At 34.3% G+C, this 21,660-nt stretch overlaps 1 protein-coding gene across 10 annotated transcripts in view; it reads left to right on the top strand.

Moving 5' to 3' along the window:
- Positions 1 to 10,378, top strand: part of Liprin-gamma — a 94,058-nt gene extending 83,680 nt beyond the window's left edge. For 5 of the 10 annotated variants that reach the window (XM_053753783.2, XM_053753782.2, XM_053753781.2 and 2 more), the window contains 8 exons: positions 774 to 964; positions 2,252 to 2,461; positions 2,949 to 3,107; positions 4,840 to 4,963; positions 5,393 to 5,537; positions 7,585 to 7,696; positions 7,928 to 8,226; positions 8,965 to 10,378. In XM_053753783.2, the coding sequence (XP_053609758.1) occupies positions 774 to 964; positions 2,252 to 2,461; positions 2,949 to 3,107; positions 4,840 to 4,963; positions 5,393 to 5,537; positions 7,585 to 7,696; positions 7,928 to 8,226; positions 8,965 to 9,109 (1,385 nt within the window). In that variant the 3' untranslated portion in view covers positions 9,110 to 10,378. Of the gene's footprint in view, positions 1 to 773; positions 965 to 2,251; positions 2,462 to 2,948; positions 3,108 to 4,839; positions 4,964 to 5,392; positions 5,538 to 5,870; positions 6,461 to 7,584; positions 7,697 to 7,927; positions 8,227 to 8,964 lie in introns of those variants that run through there. The other 5 variants (XM_053753788.2, XM_053753784.2, XM_053753787.1 and 2 more) reach the window with 4 other exon arrangements.
- Positions 10,379 to 21,660: the final 11,282 nt, after the last annotated feature.

Genomic DNA, 21,660 nt, shown 5'->3' with positions numbered 1-21,660 from the left:
CTTTTAATTTTGATTATTAGGGTACTACAAACGATGGTTATATGATATAATGGCAATTGGCCACAATCGGTTGTAGTTTCAATAATTCACAATGAAATATTATGGAACTAAAATGTTCAATAATCTTTTATTTCACCTACTAAAATTATAACCGTTTCAAGCACGTATGCTGCGTCCTATCTCACTAATAGCAAGCGTTTGCCTGGGGCCGCTGCAAGGATGGCAGCTGAACTTAAAATGGCCAAGTATTCTGTTTTATCCAATCAGTACGAGTTTGTTCCATTTGCCGTGGAAACGGCTGGCCCATGGTGTTCGGAGGCGAAGCGCTTTGTTCGTGAGATAGGACGGCGTTTAAGGTGTCGTGGATATGACTACCGCTCCGGATGGTACTTGGTTCAAAGGCTATCAATTGCTATCCAACGAGGGAACGCAGCTAGCGTTATGGGTACTTTTGAACCGGGTACAATTCGGGGTGGCATTTTTAATTGACTTTGCAATTATTTATTTTTTATTTTGTTTTATTATTTGTATTTTTAATAATAAGTTTCAATATAAAAGTGTTCAGTAACCGTTTCTGGCTATACGTTATCATGAGCGTGATGACGAAAATAATTTTAGATAATATAATAGTTTTTCATAACTTTCTCCAATCCCGTAAGTCCTTTCTTTCTTATCGAGGGCATTATATCATTATGCGTGCATATCAACTCGACATGAAATATAATACGAACGACATAGCTTTTCAACAGCTACCTCTGGTTTTCCTCCAATAGAGCCTGTGTACGCGGGTACGGGTAGTACTAGCCGCGCGTGGTCTCCACTAGGCAGTGAAGCGGCGCTCAGGGAAGCGGCGTCATTGCCGCTAGCAAGATGGCGGGCGCCGGCCATCTTGGCTTGGATGGAGTTGGCGCTGGGCATGCCTCAATACTGCTGTGCTGTGGCCGATAATGTGAAGAGTGGGAAGGTATTTTTAAACATAATTTTATGCGTATGTACAATACAATACTGTATTGTACAATACTACTGCTACGGAATAGGCAAACGCCTGATATAAATTGCAGTTACGATAAGTGGCAAAACAATAGATTTTCATCGGACTTGACAGGAAAATTCAGAGGACATGACTATAAAATAAACTGTTGACAAATCAACAAAATAAAAACCAAAAATAAATAATCGAATAAGTTAATACTTAACATTGATTCGAATAAGTGCGGATAAGTTGACTGTAATATTAAAATCTCGTAGAAACTCCAATCACAGCTCAAAATTAATACTTTTATTGTTCTGTAACAACAAAGGAAATCGACGTTTACATTTTCAGCGTCGTAATTTACCGTGAAAACAATGTAGCTTTGTTTTACAAACGTAAAATCTACAAAAAATAGCATTTTCATTATCCCACAGCCATTAATTGCATGAAATACGTTGGCTTCATTAGATTTGTATGGAAATTTAGTCCCAATACAAAGTCCCTGGATGATTTCATTGTTGTTGTGTTTATTCAACTCACGTTTGCCTCCGATTTATGGCTTGATGAAAACGTGTCCTTTATGAATCCATCTGTCATGACCATTTCACTGCCAAAATCGTGTCATTAGTGAGATTTCAGTTAGTTACTAGTTTGATTTCATTGGCTTCGATATTGCGACGCTATCGCGTGATTCTGTTGGGTTTGGGAACATCACAAAATTTTATTGATTTTATGCTCGGGCAATGTTTACTGTTTTAGGTTTGTTAACCGCAATTGATTTATATAACTGTACAGTATGAATCGGCATGTATTTAATTAAAGTACTTACTCGAATTAGAACCATTTGTGTAAATTGTTTAGTAAATATTAAATCTAGATAGTTGTGTGTTTGGCCCAAATTTAGGCTTTTATATCCCCGGAAATAGTAAATATACATGGGCAATAACACAAAGTAAATCCGAGACTTTTCATGACATGGGATACTACAAAGATGCTATATTCTATAACATATACGCATATAAACATCTAAGACAGGTATATCTAAAAATCATTTTCCATTTTCGATGATGATGATGGGATCGAACCCGGGACCTCCAGTATAGCAGTCCGGCGTGATGATAGTAAATATACTTAGCAATAGGTAAATATGAGATTATAATAATTCTACTTCATTATGATGACCCCTTTAAAATAAGCAATATTTTATAGTGTTACATTTAATAGTAGTGAATCAATTGACGCAATAAGCGTCAAATATTGTGTTCTCATTGGTTCTAGATGCGTGCTTTGAATGGGCAGGTTCTGCTTGAGCTGTCGGATGCGGACCTCGAGGTGGGACTCGGGATCTCGCAGCCGATGCATCGGAAGAAGCTGCGGCTGGCGATAGAGGAGAGAAGAAGGCCCGATCTCGTGAGGAACCCGAGCATTGGACAACTCAGTCACTCGTGGGTGGCCGCGGAGTGGTTGCCGGACTTAGGGCTGTCACAAGTGAGTTTATAGTTTTATTCTGACTACCAACGCTTTGAATAGTTCCTGGTCCAAAAATGTACATTGACATTCAGAGAGGCGAGCGTTATGGGTACTTTTGCACCAGGCACCATTATGGTGGCATTTTTTGACAATTTTATGTTTTTTTATTTGTATTATTTTATGAATGTCATAATTTATTTTTTGAGAAATACGTTCCTGATTTTTTCATAATTTTATCAAATGTTTGTTTAGATTTTAGAGAAACGTATCGTCAAAATCACGACGCAGATAAATATTATTTGGTAGTATGCTAAAATACACTTACCTACTGGTGTGGTTCAATTCATTTAAACCAAAAACTATAGATTCTATAACATCTAACAATAAACATACTGCACAGTAAACTAGTAAAATAAAGATTATTCATTATTATACAGTGTACTTACTAGTTAAAGTTCACTTGGTGATCATTGTTGTATATGCAGTTTGATTTTTTTGTCAACAGTACACAGAGTCATTCCTCGTAAACCTAGTCGATGCTCGGATGTTGGATACAATCAGCAAAAAAGAGTTGGAGAAGTACCTCGGGGTGACCAGGAAGTTTCACCAGGCCTCCATCGTCCACGGCATACATTTGCTTAGAATAATGAAGTATGATCGACAGGTAAGTTTAAATTTGCACGACTATAACAAGTTTAATGTTGACAGGATATATTTGGAAATTTGATACCTATATTGATTGTAAGTAATGCAAACATATATTTATTTATCTACTGTATTTTTTATTTCAACAAATGTTCCAATATTCCCTTTTTCTTTCACCCCTTTAATGGCGGAAGGACCTGTATTCAATGGAATTGATATTCGGTAACGGCCGGATATTAAAGTTATTTAAAGATTACAATACAAATAAACATCATTGTATGAAACAGTTATTGCTTAGATACAAGGGGGATAGGATGGGCACCTTCTGTGATTACATCTAAAATGAAATTTTGTTTCAAATATAACACAAGTGAAAAATAGAAATGTAACAAAGTACTTAGCGTCTTGTTTTATCATTCCCCTATGTAGTAAAGCGTGCTTCTAAATAGGTACTATTTATGCAGACTGGAAAAAATATTTTAACACAAACAAAATTAAAATTCTTTATGTCTTTATAATGTTAGGGTTCATTTATGCCTGTGAGTTCAAATGTAGTTTTTCAAAAGATATAATATAATAAAATAAAAAACAAACATGTGTCTATTTTATTTTGGTCCTTATTATCATATATTAATAACATACTTCTAGTTTTTCCTTTTATATCAAGTGAAGAGGTATTTTAAAATACCATATAAAATAAAGGCTCCAACTTCAACAAAAACAAAAGCCACCGTTTGAAGATAATCTATAAAAAATACATTTCCCTTTGCCTGATAAGAGCCCCAGATAAGGGGAAGCAAATAAACGATTATCCAGTGAGTCGGTACAAAATGTTTCGTCTCGCACTGCCATCGTGAGTTTCGTGACCCGACATTACAAAACGATTATAGTATAGAAGTACACACCTAATTTACTTTTAAAGAAACATTGAAATGTATGCTCTAAATTGATGTTAGTGAAACCTCCCAAGTGAATTAAAAAATAAAAGTCGACTAATAACAACACTATTCATTGTATTTAAATGTAAACGTGATATTAAACTGTCTCACAATCACAAGTAGGTAAAATTGATATATTTATCGATATTTATTCACACAATTTGTATATTTAAATACCATTTTGCCCAAAATGAGTAGATATATGGATTGATAATGGATTTTATCCCGCAAACATGCAAGCTGAACTTGTTATGCAAGCTGAACTGAATTTGTTGTTTGTTACTGGTGTAGTTACACCAGTAACAAACAACAAATCAAAACAGCAAATCTTTACTATCACACATACATAATAATATTTTTTTGTACTCATTTTATTTTGTACTATAATGTTACCCATTAATCATCGTGGTGTACCCCTTCGAATTCTTCGCCGTATTTGCCCTTAAAGATCCCTGTTATTACTTTTTATTCTGTAATAAATTGTGCTGAAATCAATCTTAGTTCCAGCTTTTGTCTTGCCTTATTCTTAGTATTCGTACAAATAACGAATATTTACATCAAAAAGTAATACTCTTTTCAAACTGAAATACAGTAGGGAAATAAATTTAATGTCAATATTTTTACTATTTGAAAATAACTTAAATTTATTCGAGATTTTTAACATGACAATCCAAAATGACGATTTCTTGTACATTGAAAACATTTTTTTTGGCAATAATACAAATTTAATTTTTTCACTTAAAGACATTGAGCTAAAAGTATGTAATCTTATCAAGGAAATGCCTTCGACCTTCACCCGCGTCCTATTTCCAGGCCCTAGCCGTGAGACGACACCAGTGCGAGAATGTCGACGCAGATCCCTTGGTATGGACCAATCAGAGGTTCATGCGTTGGGCCCATAATATTGACTTAGGAGAATTTGCTGACAACCTAAAAGGTGAGTCGTTTCTGTACACAGCCGTGCCCGAATCTCAAATGAACAAAGGAATGTGTAAAAATAAAAATGGCTGACGAAATTCCTCGTTTACTAATAGGGTGAAGGATCTACAAATATTTGCTTAAGTAAAATTAATTAAATTCCGTGAAGAAGCCCCTAGGAGCGTTGTTCAAACACTTGCTCTGACACGGTCTTAAAATCTGTGAAGGCTCCTTTTGGTAGGCACCTACAAATATTTAATATAATCTAAGCTAGCATACTGGATGATGTGTACATTATATTATTTATATACATTTACATTATACTCGTACATATATTCACGTGCTTCTCTCTTGGAATAAATAGAAAAATAGCAATGTCGATTTGAAAAATAGTTTAGCATATTACATTTGTTTTGTAAAACTAATGTCGATATTTTCTAAATATCAGATAGCGGAGTCCATGGCGGATTAGTTGTACTAGAGCCTTCATTTACTGGAGAAACTATGGCAACGGCTCTCGGAATACCTCCCTCTAAAAGCATTATACGGAGGCATTTGGTTGCGGAATTTGATGCGCTTGTGATTCCCGCAAGGTAAGTCCTGTCATGTTTTGTTCCTACTTACCTTAATAACAAAGGAAACATAATAACTATATCAAACGTGTGTCTACTTCATTAACAACATCAAGTATTATGTTTCCTTTCATTATTAACTTCAAATTAATTATCTTTATCCATCTTGGTGACAAAAGCACATCCCAAACTGACAATCTGTTTAAAGATATCAACTTACTAAATGAACAGTAAAAGTGTGAATGTGAAGGTAAACAGCTGAAGTCTCGCACTGCATGCTAGTACCAGAGTCACGCCCCGGTAGGTGAGCCGAGCAACCTGTAGTTGATTATAATGTGAGGTGCAATCCTGCAGGTATACGATATTTTGCCAGGTGGAAGAACTGCAAGTGGAGGCTGCCCGAGCATCCATGTTGTCCACAAAACAAAGATAAATCGACAAAGATTAAAAAACTCTCTTTCAAAAAGTAAATTAGCTTCGACGCCCATCTCGACAACCTGTATCTATGTAAAGTTTCCTGTACGAAAATGTTTGTAAATTTGCTATTTTTACACAAAGAGAATATTTTTCTTTGCAAAAATACTTTTAGGGATCTTCCGTCAAGATTCGCTCGTTTGTGTAACTTTTTTGATCGAAAACTTTACGAGCGGTGAAGACTGATAAGTTATTGTAGGAACCATGGTTTGTAAGTAAAGCATCTCGAAAAGTTGTTGCGATCGGAAACATTCACAATAAATATTCCTTTGTGTCCTTCGCCTTCGTCAGTGTTAGATTCATTGTTCTACATTGTAATGTAACAGCCCCCTAGAGTTCCAACTCGCAGTAGTTTAGATTTGTCACGTCAATGTTTTCAGATCAATCAATTTAATAAATTAGTAATTGTATACAACTTAGTTGATATTGACGTAAAGCATGAAATGCTTCTTATCGATATAGGGGGTGAATCATATGATTCACCCCCTATATCGATAAGAAGCATTTCATGCTTTACGTCAATATGATCAATACTTGCATAATTAATATTAAAAGGATTTGTTTCAATTTATTAACAATTTTAAAATTAATTAAACGTATCGATTTTAAATCATTACAAAAAATATCCTTAGATTAAAAACAGAACCATTCACTATAGCTTTAGGGGTTATAACAATAATAGCATTTACCGATACTGTAAAATAAATATGTTTTCGACTTGTATACATTCATATTGTAAAATTGACAATGTTGTATATTAGGATCACCTGTAATATTGATTAACATTATAAATGTGAATAAATCCTGATAAAAAAGACAATGCCCAACGGACATCGAGTCAGTATCTTTTAATAATATCATCACCCCTTACTTGGCGATCCTTGCTTCGAGACAGAACGGTAACAATCATTTTATCGTTAATCATGAATGCCTCTCTGTCATCATCATTAGATCGCACCTTAATAAGGCTCTCCACTGTTTCTCCTTCCATTGAGATTTTGTTTTGTCAGAATAATTTAACCACACCGACATTTCGTGCTTGTCTGGTTTCATTTCAACTTTGATTTATCATTGTTGTAATTTTAATTATCACAGGGAACAGTACTGTATTCATATTAAAAAGTGAGACTTCACATGTAAATTATATGGTTTAAAAATATATTCAGTACTTTTCTTTGTTTTTACGATTTGGTAACTATTTGTCTATGTTACTTTTTTTTCTGATCATACATTCGTTCACAATCAGCATGATCCGTATTTTCCGGCAAAGTGCATCATGCTTTTGATGTCTATGCAAAATGATTTCAATTTTAACTATTAATTATTGTAGCTTTTACTAAAATATGAACATGAAAATGTTCAGTATCTGTGTAAAACTACATACGTTAGGGTTGTAAAATAAGCTCTAAATGAAGCAGTCCATAAAAGAGGAACCATTGCATGAGAGCTTTTTGTGTTAGCCGAAATATTACGAAGTTAGTGCAAATTTAAGAGACTTTATTATACTAAAAAGCAAACAGCGCTCTGCCTGGCTTCCGTCGAATTTAATCTGTGCAGGTTTGCTCAGCTAAAATAAATGCGTACATGTTTTCAGGAATATGTTTGGCCACCAAATCAGAATGTTGGGTAGACCGTTTTCCAGATCGGTAGCGACTGGATTGCCAGGGATAGATCTTAGCGGCGATTCTAGAAGACACAGTCTAAGGGTGAGATTCTTGTTGTGTGTCATTGTTAATTCTTATGGGAATTTCCTAAGCATAAACAAAGTACGTAAAACAAACTTAACATTCATACTATTTCCGGGAACTACATTTATTAGCTAAATCAAAATATAAAATACACATGTATTTCACATGTGTATTTTTCACATTTCCCGTCACATAAGAAATTATACAGGTAACTTAAGAATAGCACTGTAAAATTTATATAAATTTCAGGGGTCAATTACTCGAGCATTAGGAGTGTTGAAGCCAAAACACGAGCGGACCTCTCCGTCAAGCTCCAGCGAAAGTTCGAGTGTCCTCAGCCTCACTCAGCCGTACCAGATGACATACTCCCCACCCATCGCCGTGAGGACTTTATCACAGCTGAGCATGACATACGCTCCTCCGCCCACAGTCCAGGAATACGAACCGATCTACACACCACTAAGTCTCTACTCTCAATCTAGTCACTCCACAAGAGACAGTCTGCAAAAACTCAATGAGATAAAGGAAAACGCCGGCATAACGCATAGGTGAGTCGATGAATGTGCACATATTTATTTGTAAACGGAATGTTGAGGAACTTTAGGATTTTAATGACGAAGTCTAGACGCTATTATGTGCAGTCACTAATTTGTTTTTGAATAAAAGTTTAGCAGGGAAATGTACTGTCTGTTCTGAAATTTTTCCTGTCGTTTTGCGTTTTATTTCCAACGCTTTGTAATGTGAGTGAAGGGATTCCATTTTTACCAAAACTCTAATTGGGAATCTTCACTTCAGTCAGATTAATGTAACTGACTAAAACTTCTATTATCTTTATGTCCTGATTTAGATTTTGTCACAGTAATAATCTAAACCCCATTATACATTCTATACGAAAACTAAGAATGCCGAAGACCGTGTGAGAAGAGGTAATTATACTACATACTTCTTCACTCGCCCTATAGACCTTTTAACAATTTGTAGTGTATTGTTAACAAAAACAAAAAACAGAATTCGCTATTTGATTTGGTTAAAAATAAAATGAGTACATGAAGGTATTCAAATAATCAGACACGAGAATAAAATGTCAATTTAATTCTATAGTTTTATTAATTACGCGATTTACATTTTTTTTGTTCAGATTAAAGTAAATTAGGAATTGACTCTAAAATTGTGACGTCACAAGATATCATTGTCATACGAGCTCCGTATAATTTTTTGTTTTTGATTTAAGAATAGGCTAATTTTCGACTATTCTTAGTGCAATATAACCTGAACTTTTTCAATAGATACGGGCAAAAGGCGGACCATGCTCATCGAGTGAGCTCGCCTCTCCCGGCCAAGTCGGTGGACGACACTGCTGTGAAGCAGAAGCGACACCGCCGCGTCAAGAGCATCGGCGATATTAATGCCTGCAGCAAAACGTCAGTGTAGTACGAACTGTCAATTATAATCGCATAACGATGAAGCATGGATTATATTATAGTAGATAACGCAAGAGCTGTGAATCCGTGTGTGGTCTTGAGACTTTTAACTTTTCATGATGACTTGTAAGCGCCAAGTGTTCTTTTTTGCATAATACGAATATGATTTCAATAAAAGCATTTGCGAGAATCGATTACAAAATCGATTTACTTAATAGGTATCTTATATGATATCAAATGAAATTTGTATCCGACTATTTAAAACCGAGTTGTACGTAATTGATTCGATTCAAGTATTTTATAAAAAACTGCAAAAGTACTTGCGTTATCTATTTTCTAATATTTTAATCTGTGTATAGAACCAATGTGTAGTAAATTTCTTATGAATGTAAAACATCGCATATCGTAATTTGATAAATGTATTTGTGAATATCACAGTATTCATTATAACATTATGACTATACCAGATTCCTTAATAATTCAATAATATATTTTGTTTTATATTATTGAATTTTTATATTATACTCAGTGTTCCATTTACAATAATGTTTTTGTACTAATTGTAATTTTTGATATGATTTTAAAAATATTCAATAGCCATAGCTGTATTCAATTGCCCTACACTGTGATAATAATTATCTCACGCATTGAAAAAAGAGCTTTTGATTTATATATATAATCGATAAGTATCAGTGTAAACAAATATACATTCCCATCGAGCTTTATAAACTAAGTACTTATAGAAAGCAATGTGCTGACATCGTGAATATTAACAATTTTTGACCAAAAAATTACTTACCTACGCAATATGTTGTCTTTATTCTAATAATCTTTTGGACTTTGAAAATTGTGGTAGATTGAGTAACAACCTAAGCTCAGAATACACTGTTTTAATGTAGAAAGAATACCGAATAATTACACAAACACAAATCAGATTATATACGTAGGATAACCATAGACAGAACAACGTAACTATTGAATCCTCTATGTCTTAGTATGTATAAATATACTTAAAATGTGTTCCTCTAATAAATTGAATCAATTTGTATGAATCAATATTATATTGAGAGACGTAAAGTCAATATTTCCGAAGGCAGGATTTCGTTACATTACAAAATTTTCAATTTCAATTCATAATATATTTCTAACCAAATAAGTACCAAATATTAATTTAATTATATTTTTGTTAATTATTTTAATTGATGTGATAATTATGAGTTACCGAATAGGTATGTATTGATATCTACTCAATCTTTTTGTAATAAAATGAATTTAAATATATTTTTGTTTCTTTTTCTCCCATTCCTTGGTTATCATTTTGAGATTCAAAGTTTATATTTCAGTCAATGCAGATAGATATATTTTAAATTTATGTTGTCATGCAACCTAACTTACAATAATCCGATATTCTCGAAGTCCAGTGTCTGTTAAAATATGGAAAACCCTTTAAGGCAGATTCAATATTCAATATACAATATAAATACATGCCAACTATATTATACACACCTACATATGCGAACAAACTACCATCCTAATGAACTCGTTGGTCAATATAATATATCTTATGTTAATTCTTGATGTACGTACCTAATATTAGCTATTTATTTTTAATTTTTCTAATGCTTTGTACGTAAAAGGCCGTATTATTTTATCTCTCTGGACCACTATTTATTTAATAGCTAAATATTTAAGTCTACAAAAGAACTCGATAAAAGAGGGAGCGTCAAGTTTTTGGTAATATCAATAGAGGAAACACATAGGATTTCCTTTGATACGATTTAAACATAAATATTTTAGTTGCCGGGGCGCTTTTGGGGATTCGCCCTTTTTAGTAAGCTAACATTGCAAAGGAGAAATGGAATTGCTCCAAATTCCTTAGTGCTACGCGTTGTTTTATCAGATATTCTTGCCAATATCATGTTTTCTATATTACGCCGGAAGGTATATGCGTTGAACTGTAATAATGAATTCCAGCTCAAAGGGATCACATTATTTGAACGTGATCTCATTTTTGTTTAAGTGAATCTCGGAAGAATTCGTATTAGTCTTTGGTAAAATTGATATCGTAGGTATTCGATAAGAATTTTCAAGCAGGCATTCCATTTCCAAGTTAGTAACTTCAACTGAATGCAATGAGCATCATATAGAATAAAAACGTATTTAATTTAATAAAATTATAATACTTTTAAAAAGGTGACCCATAATGTTAATTATGTACTTAATGAAAAGAAGAGCTCAGCATTATATAACTGAAATATTAATTTTTCTGGAAATCCAGTCCTACCTACATCAATTGAATAATCGATTTTATGTACAGTACATTGTTTCAAGGAGTCACTCTTGGTAACATGTTCTCGAAACCTGATTCCACTCATAATAGCTATCAGCCTCCAGGCAGGATGCGAAGACAACATTGTATACAGTGTAAATTAAATAAAGCACAGATTCATTACCCCATGCATGACAACACACGTACTTTATCAATTCATTGTCAATATAATTACTTACCCGCAAATAATCGTCTTCGCCATACTTTCGAAAACTTGTTCACAAATCTCTAAACTCGTGTGTCACTAATAATATGATACAGTGTTACTGACACTTTTTTGTTTATTAGTATCATTAACCAGAATCAGATTTTGATCATTAACAACGAACATGATTATGGACTTGACACAGAAATTGACTTTATAAGCTGCATTATAAAGTCAATTTCTGTGATTTCATTATTTCGCATGTCGGAAAATATCTCCTGTGTCTTACTTAATTTCCTGCTGCTTGCCGCTAGATTTTGTGACGTAAGAAACATGGTGCGCCCCATAAGGTAAGCTGTTATTTTCTTAAAACTGATAAGGTACTTGTTAATCTTATTTATTAAAAGGGTGAAAGAAGAGAGGATAACAAAATACCTGAAAAAAATATTGGTTTATTTATTTCTTTTAGAAATAGGAGCATGGAAAAAAAACCTTTAAACATCCGTTACTTGAGACCAACACTAAGTTTGAAACTCGGTTTGGGAAATATAAAATATAAGAGGTTGGTTTTAAATATATGCTTGTTTAAAGTTGAACGACAACTAGATGAAACTCTGTGAATAACAGGTTTAGCGGTATATGAGCAGTTATATTTATTAAAAGTAAGTTTAATTTAGTTCAGTGTTCCGTTTTTGTCATGCAACAGACTATTGTACTGTTGAATCACTTTTATAAAATACCTACCTTTATGGTTTTAATTGTGATACTTATAGCTACAAATAGTCTAAGTCAAATATTTACTCAAAAATTTGACTAAATTTTAAATTAAATAAAAATTACATAAAAAACTAGCGTTTCGAAACAACTCCCTCTAAGATGAAACTAAAATAAATGATCTGAAAGTTGGTACGCAATTTGATTAGATTTGAGATTATATATAATCTTTACCTTAAATGACACTAACATGAATGTATATATTTCTTCATTATTCTTTCACACCTTTATTTTAATTGAGAATACTATATTCAATAATAATATATTACACTTCTCCTTAAGTGAAAGTTTATCAGAATAAAATAGCCCAGCAATCGCCGGCTTCCACCGCTATGTGTGAAGTTCTCTACATTCGTGAAATAGGGTGTTGTTAGCGCCCGCGACTCGCTCTACTCCAGGAGACTAACTTAAAATTGTTTCCAATTTTTTAAACTAAGGAAACAAAGTAAAGAAAAGGGAAGTTTACACCAAGTAATTTACATACATTTATCTTTTAAAAATTCAACATTCACATCGTACTAAGACGAATAAAATGAGAAATAAATTTTTGGAATTAATATCATTTCAGAATTTATGTATAATTGTAATATTAGGTTGCTCAGCAATGACAGTAAAAGAAAGAGGTAATATTATATAACAGATTTGTATATAACGGTCTCATTTTTTGATATACTTTTATCAAATATTCAACTGTTTCGTAGATTTTCTAGACAAAACATACCTTACGAGTACATTCAAAGACATGTCACAAAAAATCAACTAGTACTATACAAGCTCTTATACTAACCGCGGTCGGGCAACTCCGTAACTGGCGTTGCTTAGTTAGCGAACTATTCTTTTCAATTCCGCAAACTGGCAGCCGCCAGCCGGATTCCCAAGGACTGATAAAAGTGAGAACCAAGTACTCGTTTTGCACTGTTTTATTTGGTTGGCCAACTTTGTCGAAAAGCTTTAATAATTTCAAGTAATAATTATGGGCTTGTTAGATTTTTTAAAAGCGCTAGTCATTTTAGCGATATTTTCAAACGATACTGTAAACACATTTTCGTGTGTTTCGACAGCCACATAATTATAATAATACCATATATAAGAATAAAAAGGGGAAAATGACTAAATTTCCAAAGTTGGTCAAAAAAGATTTCTAAATTATTGATACTTTATAAGGTCAAACACTATAAATATTATGTACCCATCTATATATTCATTAAACTGTACTACAAAAAAATTGTAAACGGCGGGTTTAAAACCTAAGGATTTTACTAACAGAGTGATGAGGTTCCCCTCATCACTTCAGTTCACCTCAGTTGCGGGAAGTGTAAAATTAAAAACTACTAAGTTATAAAATTACTGTCCTGACGTACAAGTATCTGTGTACATAATATTAATATAAATGTATATAAATACAACATAAACTACAACTATAATTATCCACTAACCATAATATGGTTAATGGATAATTTTATATAATTTTTGCATGTACTTTATGTCGTATTTATATATAATTTTAATATAATGTATTATCCACTATCTGACAAACTTTGGAGAATATGCTCCCGTACTTTATTTTTGAATAGACTGAGCTTTCCGGTTGTCAACTGGCAAAGCGTTCCAGAGGAAAATAGCTTGGCCGGCTATTTATAGGCCATATAGTAATTTATCAAATAACTTGAATACTACCTCAAATGGAATGTCATCAACGTATATTCGCCATAAACACCTTAAACTATTAATATCAATCTCGTACTTATTGTTAAAGGATATTCTCGTCCAAAAAGGGGCAAAAACCAAGTCACTACACAGGCACGCGTCATTAAGTTTCAATATTGCTTAGGAGGCTTCGCCGCACTTGACTCGCAAAAGAAGAGGGTTATGGAAGGGTGCCGTGGGTATCTTTTCCTTTTGTACGCCAGAATTATCGACGAAATTTGCTATTTACGAAGCGTTTATTCACCGGTCTGTTTTAGATTTATAAATTGACATATACAATAATATACTTCGTGCCATGTTTAAAATAGAACGGAAAATATATAAAATATAATATATAAAATATATAAATTTAATATTAAATTATTATCAAACTAATCTACATAATGAAATAGTTTTTAAACATCACTTTCTGAAACAGATTTGAATAACCATATTTTGTAGAACCAGTTAAGTAAATACATGCTTCCTAGGTAATAGATGAGAGTCATTTTCTTAACATTGATTCTAGGTACCTTACTATCTCAAAGTTCACTTAGACCACCTAGACTGGATCATCAAGGCAGTTCGTTTTTTATAGTACCTAATGGTTGTTTCAAGTAATTTATAATAATAATAATAATAATAACCCCCCTAGGGGTCACCTTGACGTGGTGGGGGGGCTTAAGGGAAATGGTTTGCACCCATACTTGGAATGGAGGTACTACTTTAGCTTTTAAAACACCGAAGAGCAATCATACCACTTCCCAACTAACGACCCCAACTTTCCTCTCCTACTATCCACCTATACCCGTTATTTGAAATGGAGAAAAATAATAGCAGAAAATATAATTTGCGGCCGCTGCCCGGGGGTCGCCGGGGCGCATCTGGAGCCGGTGCTGGGTGCTTCAGTTCGAGTGACACCGGTGGCGAGGAGTTGAGCAGGCGGGCTCCCGTCATACAAGATGCTACAGCCGGTCGGCGTGGGTTGAGCAAGCGGGCTCACGACGTAGAGGTTACAGCTGACATATCGGGCGACGATACAAACTCACTATTTTCTTCTATACCTTCCACGCGCCCTTCCTACATGACAAGACGAACAGCTACCTTGTCCACAACTAGTACGCTTGACAGTGTTGTGCAAGAAGTCATCCTAGACTGTGAACTTGCACCCACCGATAGCGGCCCCAACTCGCGTAGAAAATGGTCACCAGAAATGAATATGTTCATACTACGCACCTATCTTCAGTTGACAGTATTAGATACTGACACAAAAACTTACCTTGAACCACTTCACCTTAAATTTATAGAAAAATTCCCAAATATGGCAGTCAGCCGACAAAGAGTAGGAGATCAACGTAGAGCCATTATACGGAGCAAACTACTACCACAAAGTACAATAGATCAAATATACGCCGAAGTTAAAGAGGAACTGGAGACTGTCCATCACAACATACAATCGCATTCGCATAATCTTATAGATACACAAATAACTCTTACTAATCCACAACCACGCATGAGATGGACTAATGAGCAAAATGAAGCAATAATTAGAATTTATTACCGCATTACACAGTTAGACACAAACCGAACATCATATAGAAAGGCTTTGCATGATAATTTTATTAGTATGTTCCCATCTTTGTCACACTTGAGTGAACAAAGAATTGCAGATCAGAGAAGGCTTATCATAAATAATAAATACGTTACCGATGACAGACTAAACGTTATAAAACAAGAAGTTGCTGAAGAATTAGCCAATGAAAACAACAATAATTTAGCTGTCTCTGAACCGGATTATGTAATAATACAGCCCTTATCAAATAATACTCTTACCGTAGACCACCCACCCGCCACATCAAACTTTGACAAACACCAAGACATAGATGATACTTTCACATTAGTATATCACCATTACATCAACACTAACCCAACTGAAAGAAACTATATACCGAAACAAAAGACATCAAAAAAATTATCAATAATAGTAGATTATATAAATACAAAAATTTTACCTAAATACGTTAATAAAGATACAGACTTCAACACATTACAAACAATAATTTATTGCGCAGCCTGGACTGCAGCCAAGATGAATGGTACAAAACTAAAACTTAACGAAACAGAAATAGTACGAAATAAACAATACAAACCACGATGGCAAAGAAGATTAGAAAATAGGTTAAATGATGTAAGAAGTAAGATAAGTAAAATAACTCATTACATTAATGGAAATAGAAATAGAAAACTGACGGCAGATGTAAATAAGATTGTTGAACAATATAAAATTCATTCTACACATGAATCCCCAAATACACAACTTTCTCACACACTAGACACACTCAAACAAAAACTTTCAGTTATTTCAGGACGTTTACAAAGATATACTACATGCACTTTAAGAAAACATCAAAATAAACAATTCCAAAATAACGAAAAACAATTTTATCGCAACATGAAACAAACATCTCTAAATACTCAAGAAATTACTAACATTAGCACACCCCCCAACAGTACGGCACTAGAAAATTTTTGGGCTGGGATATGGCAAAAGCCCTTTGAACATAACAAATTAGCAGACTGGATACAAACTGAAATGAATCATAATAATAGAAATATTGAACCAATGACTTATGACTATATCTCTGTTGATGTTTTCGAAAAAGTACTTAGCAATGTCCACAACTGGAAAGCACCAGGATCTGACTTTATTCATAGTTACTGGTATAAAAAATTCACAACAGCCCATATGTACCTCCTAAATTTCATCAATGATTTCATCAAAGACCCAAATCTAATGCCACCCTATATTACAACAGGAACTACTGTAATGATACCCAAAGACAACAACGACCTTGGAAATCCCGCTAAATACAGACCCATTACATGTCTACAAACCCTATATAAAATTATAACATCCTGCATAACCGAACTTATGTACACACACATCACTAATAACAACATACTAGCAGAACAACAAAAAGGTTGTCGTAAATACTGCCAGGGCTGCAAAGAACAACTAGTAATAGACTCTGTAGTATTATCACAAGTTCAGAAATCCAAGTCAGATCTTTTCACCACATATATCGATTATAAGAAAGCTTACGACTCAGTCCCACATTCTTGGTTAGTACAGGTCTTAGAAATCTATAAAATTAATCCTATTGTAATAAATTTTCTAAAAAGTGCAATGACTACATGGACAACCAGACTCAAACTTACAGTAGGTATTGAAACAGTAGAATCCAACACAATAAAAATACAAAGAGGAATATTTCAAGGGGACGCTCTCAGCCCCTTGTGGTTCTGCCTTGCCCTGAATCCACTTTCAAATATGTTAAATTCTAGCTCACTTGGATACACTTTACCACTTATAGATACAACGACAAACGGACAGACTACTTATACAATCAACCACCTCCTGTATATGGATGATATAAAACTATACGCCAATTCAGAAGATCACTTAAATCAGTTAATTAATATAGTCGAACAGTTTAGTAATGACATAAAAATGGAATTTGGGTTAGACAAATGTAAAATAAATTCAGTAAGAGAGGGTAAGAGTCATCAACACTATTATACAATGCAATCCGGACAACAGATCGAACCTTTAGACGAACATGCAACATATAAGTACCTAGGATTTAACCAAGCATTGCAAATACAGCATAAAGAGACTAAATTAAAGTTAATACAACAATTCCGACACCGATTAAACATCATTCTTAGATCACATCTATACGCAAAAAACACCGTAAAAGCAATTAACACCTACGCCATCCCTCTACTTACATATTCTTTCGGGATAATATATTGGAGTAAATCCGAACTGAAAAATGTACAACGCATTATCAACACCACTATGACAAAACATCGGAAGCATCACCCTAGGTCATGTATACAAAGATTAATTTTACCGAGAAAAGAGGGGGGAAGAGGTCTCATAGACATAGTAAATCTACATAACAAACAAATAAAGAACCTAAGGCATTACTTTTTCAGCAGAAGAGAAACATCAGAGCTTCATAAATCAATAGTACACAATGACAAAAAGCTGACACCACTTAATCTCTGTGATCAAACAACACAAGCCAACGAATCACTAACTGACAATAAAACAAAAATCTCAGATTGGGCTCAAAAATCTCTACATGGAAGACATCGCCAAGACCTATGCCATCCACATGTCGACAAAGAGGCGTCGAACGCGTGGCTAAGTCGAGGCGAACTCTTCCCGGAGACGGAGGGCTTCATGCTGGCCATTCAAGATCAGGTCATTGAGACCAGAAATTACCAAAAATACATAATAAAAAACTTAGTATCTGATATCTGTAGAAGATGTAATAGTTCATCTGAAACCATCCAGCACATTACAGGTGCATGCAAATCCATAGCCCAGACTGACTACAAACATAGACATGACCAAGTAGCGAATATCATACACCAAAACCTTGCTCTACAATGTAACTTTATAGAATCAATACAGCCCTACTATAAATATATACCTCAAACAGTACTAGAAAATAATACGAACAAACTATATTTTGACAGAGCCATCCTTACCGACCGAACAATACATTACAACCGACCTGATATAACGCTTATAAATAAATCTGATAAAACTGCTTTTCTCATAGACATCGCCGTACCAAACACACATAACCTGCAAAATACCATAGCTGAAAAACTTTCCAAATATATCGAACTAAAAGATGAAATTACTAGAATCTGGCATCTCAAAAAAGTAACAATAATTCCAATAGTCCTCTCATCTACTGGCGTTATCCCGAAGCAACTACATCAATCACTAAGAACATTAAATCTAGCACCACATACCTACAACCTATTACAAAAAGCTGTCATATTAAACACCTGTCGCTTAGTTAGAAAATTCTTGCAAACAGACACTCATTCTTCCATAAACACATTTGTCACACAGACACCCATCCCTCAGCAATCACACCGTCTGCCTAATACTCACCTCGATAATACACTCCTCTATCAAGTCATGCAAAATTCTAGCTCCAGCAGAAGAGAAGAAGTGATCCAAATTAACGATATTGATGCCCTCCCTGATAGCCACTTGGCTTAGGCCCGTGCTATCAGTATACCGGTTTATCGGAAACCGAGAAAAGAAAAGAAATATAAATAATAATAATAATAAATATATTGGGACAAATCACACAGATTGAGCTAGTCCCAAAGTAAGTTCGAGACTTGTGTTATGGGATACTAACTCAACGATACTATATTTTATAATAAATACATATATAAATAAACATCCAAGACCCGGGCCAATCAGAAAAATATCGTTTTCCATTATGACCCCACCGGGGATCGAACCCGGGACCTCACGGTTCAGTGGCAAGAACCTTACCACTGCGCCACCGAGGTTGTCAAAACTTATCTTTTGAAACATGCATCGTCATATATAAAACTTTACATTCTCGTGTCCTCACTGCTGCAACACGATTCTCAGGCATTCGAAATAAAGAATTCTAAAAAGCTTTTTCGTTTGTCATTTTCCGAAATGAGTTCTGATCTTGTGAGAATCAGGCCTCTCAGCCGTTGGCTTTCCTTGTAGTTGGTTTTAACGACCGTAAACACAAGAAAGACTAAAGCTTTAATATGCCTCCCGAAGCACGTCGATGAGTTTTGGTCGTTTGGGACCACTCCCAAAATACCACTATTTTGATCACCGATCCCGTTTTTGACCACTGCGAGAGTTCCTCAGTCACTAGTATCATATATATTTTCCTAGATACACATATATATTGAGCCTCTATAAGGCTGTAAGGACTCACTATCGGCGAACATCTATGCGAATCAACACAGATTGCTTAGGTAGGTATAAAGTTAGCTTTGTATAAATGTAAAGAAAAACGTACGTCGATTCGCCACGATTTAGCGTGTGCCTATAATCTGGCGTTAAATTGTGCCTTAGCGAGCGGGAAGTGAACTCACGCGTCTTATGTCGTCAGCGGAAATTCAATCGGTAACTGGAGTAGATCGAAGTCGTGAGAAGCAGAAATATGCAAAAATATTCCTAACAGAGCGGAAATAAACTTGGTATATGTTACCTAACTTTGTAAAATAAAACTAAAACCTGAACGAACTTAAGTAATTTCTGTGAAATATGTAACTAAGTATATGACTGTAACTTTGTATTTAAAGTCCAAAATTTGACTTTTGAATTTGAATTCGGTGGAAAGTAATATTATACGTATGAATATTACTTTCCATCAAATTCAAACCCCAATTGTGTTATATCTAACTAGCGGCCCCTTCCGGCTTTGCTCGGGTAAAACATAACAAATTATAACCTTACTCAGGAATTACAGTATCTATTGGTGAAAACCGAATGAAAAAACTAGTTTTTGGAGTTTGGTTGGGAGTTGTCGCGAACAGACAGAGAGAGCCGAGGACTTTGTTTTCTAATATGTAAGGAATTAAAAGATAGTTAATTGAAAAAAAAAAACAGAGTAAAATCATTAAGGGCCTGTTTCACCAATTTCTAATAAAAAAACATATTACAATTTGACACATAAACTAACTTCTCAATAAATATGCTTGATGTGATTGGCCAGTTAGCTCTATCCACGTTTATGAAACACAATTTTTAACGCTATCTGTGTGATTAGATAGGTAAAATATATATGATACGTTTAGGCTATCAGATGCTTTAATAACAACCCGTGAAACATGCTCAACAATAGCAAATGTGCGAATATGTGCATGCAACGTGAATATATTCCGCAAACAATATCAACTCAGCAACTAACCCATATATGATGTTCCGAGCAGGGTCAACTTGCGCTAGAATATTACATGGATTTCCATCAACGAGGAAAAGGATTATTCTGAATTTATTTCTCACAGTTTATACATCAAACGGTACATAAGAAAACATGCATATTGATTGACTGTTTTCTAATGAGTGTATTTATAACTACTTGCCACCAGATGGAGTGTCAAATGCTGTTAGTGATCTTGACTATAATCTGATATTAGCGTTTTCTATAAGCAACCTCTCTTCACATGTATTTTAATTGACCGTACCAATAATTTCCTCAATATTTTAAGAAGAATGGCAATAGATTAGGCACTGAAGAAAAATTACATACAGTACCGAACCTACATGAAGTGGAACCAAGGCTAGGCGGATGATACATTTTAAATCACATTGATACATATCTTAAAATACTAAAACGATAAGATATAGATAGTGACTAATGAATTTGTCTAAATAAGAACTCTGAGGAAAAATTATTATAAAATATTGGCACTCATCAGAATAATCCTCCACGTATCTGGTCGGAGAATTCTGCACTAGTGCTATATAATTTCTGTGGGGTGAAGCACGCAGTGCAACGATATAGCACCTGCCTTCTACATCCATGCCATGTGGACACGACCTCGTCTAGCGTCTACTAAATTGTTGCAGATATAACCTTTTAAGTTAAAGCATACTTTAAGCTAAAGTATGTTTTGTTATTATTTAATACTGACAGGACAAGGCGAAACAGCTTAGGGAAATGGAATGAAATTGTCCTCAAAGACGACCGTTTGTAAAAAAATACTGATTCATTGTGGGCTACAGAAAAACTGTCAACTTTATTTATTTGGA

This window comes from Plodia interpunctella, chromosome 13 (genome assembly GCF_027563975.2).
Source record: "Plodia interpunctella isolate USDA-ARS_2022_Savannah chromosome 13, ilPloInte3.2, whole genome shotgun sequence".
Classification (NCBI taxonomy): Eukaryota; Metazoa; Arthropoda; class Insecta; order Lepidoptera; family Pyralidae; genus Plodia; species Plodia interpunctella.
Note: the sequence above shows the minus strand (reverse complement) of the source record. Positions and strands in the feature narration are given on the sequence as shown.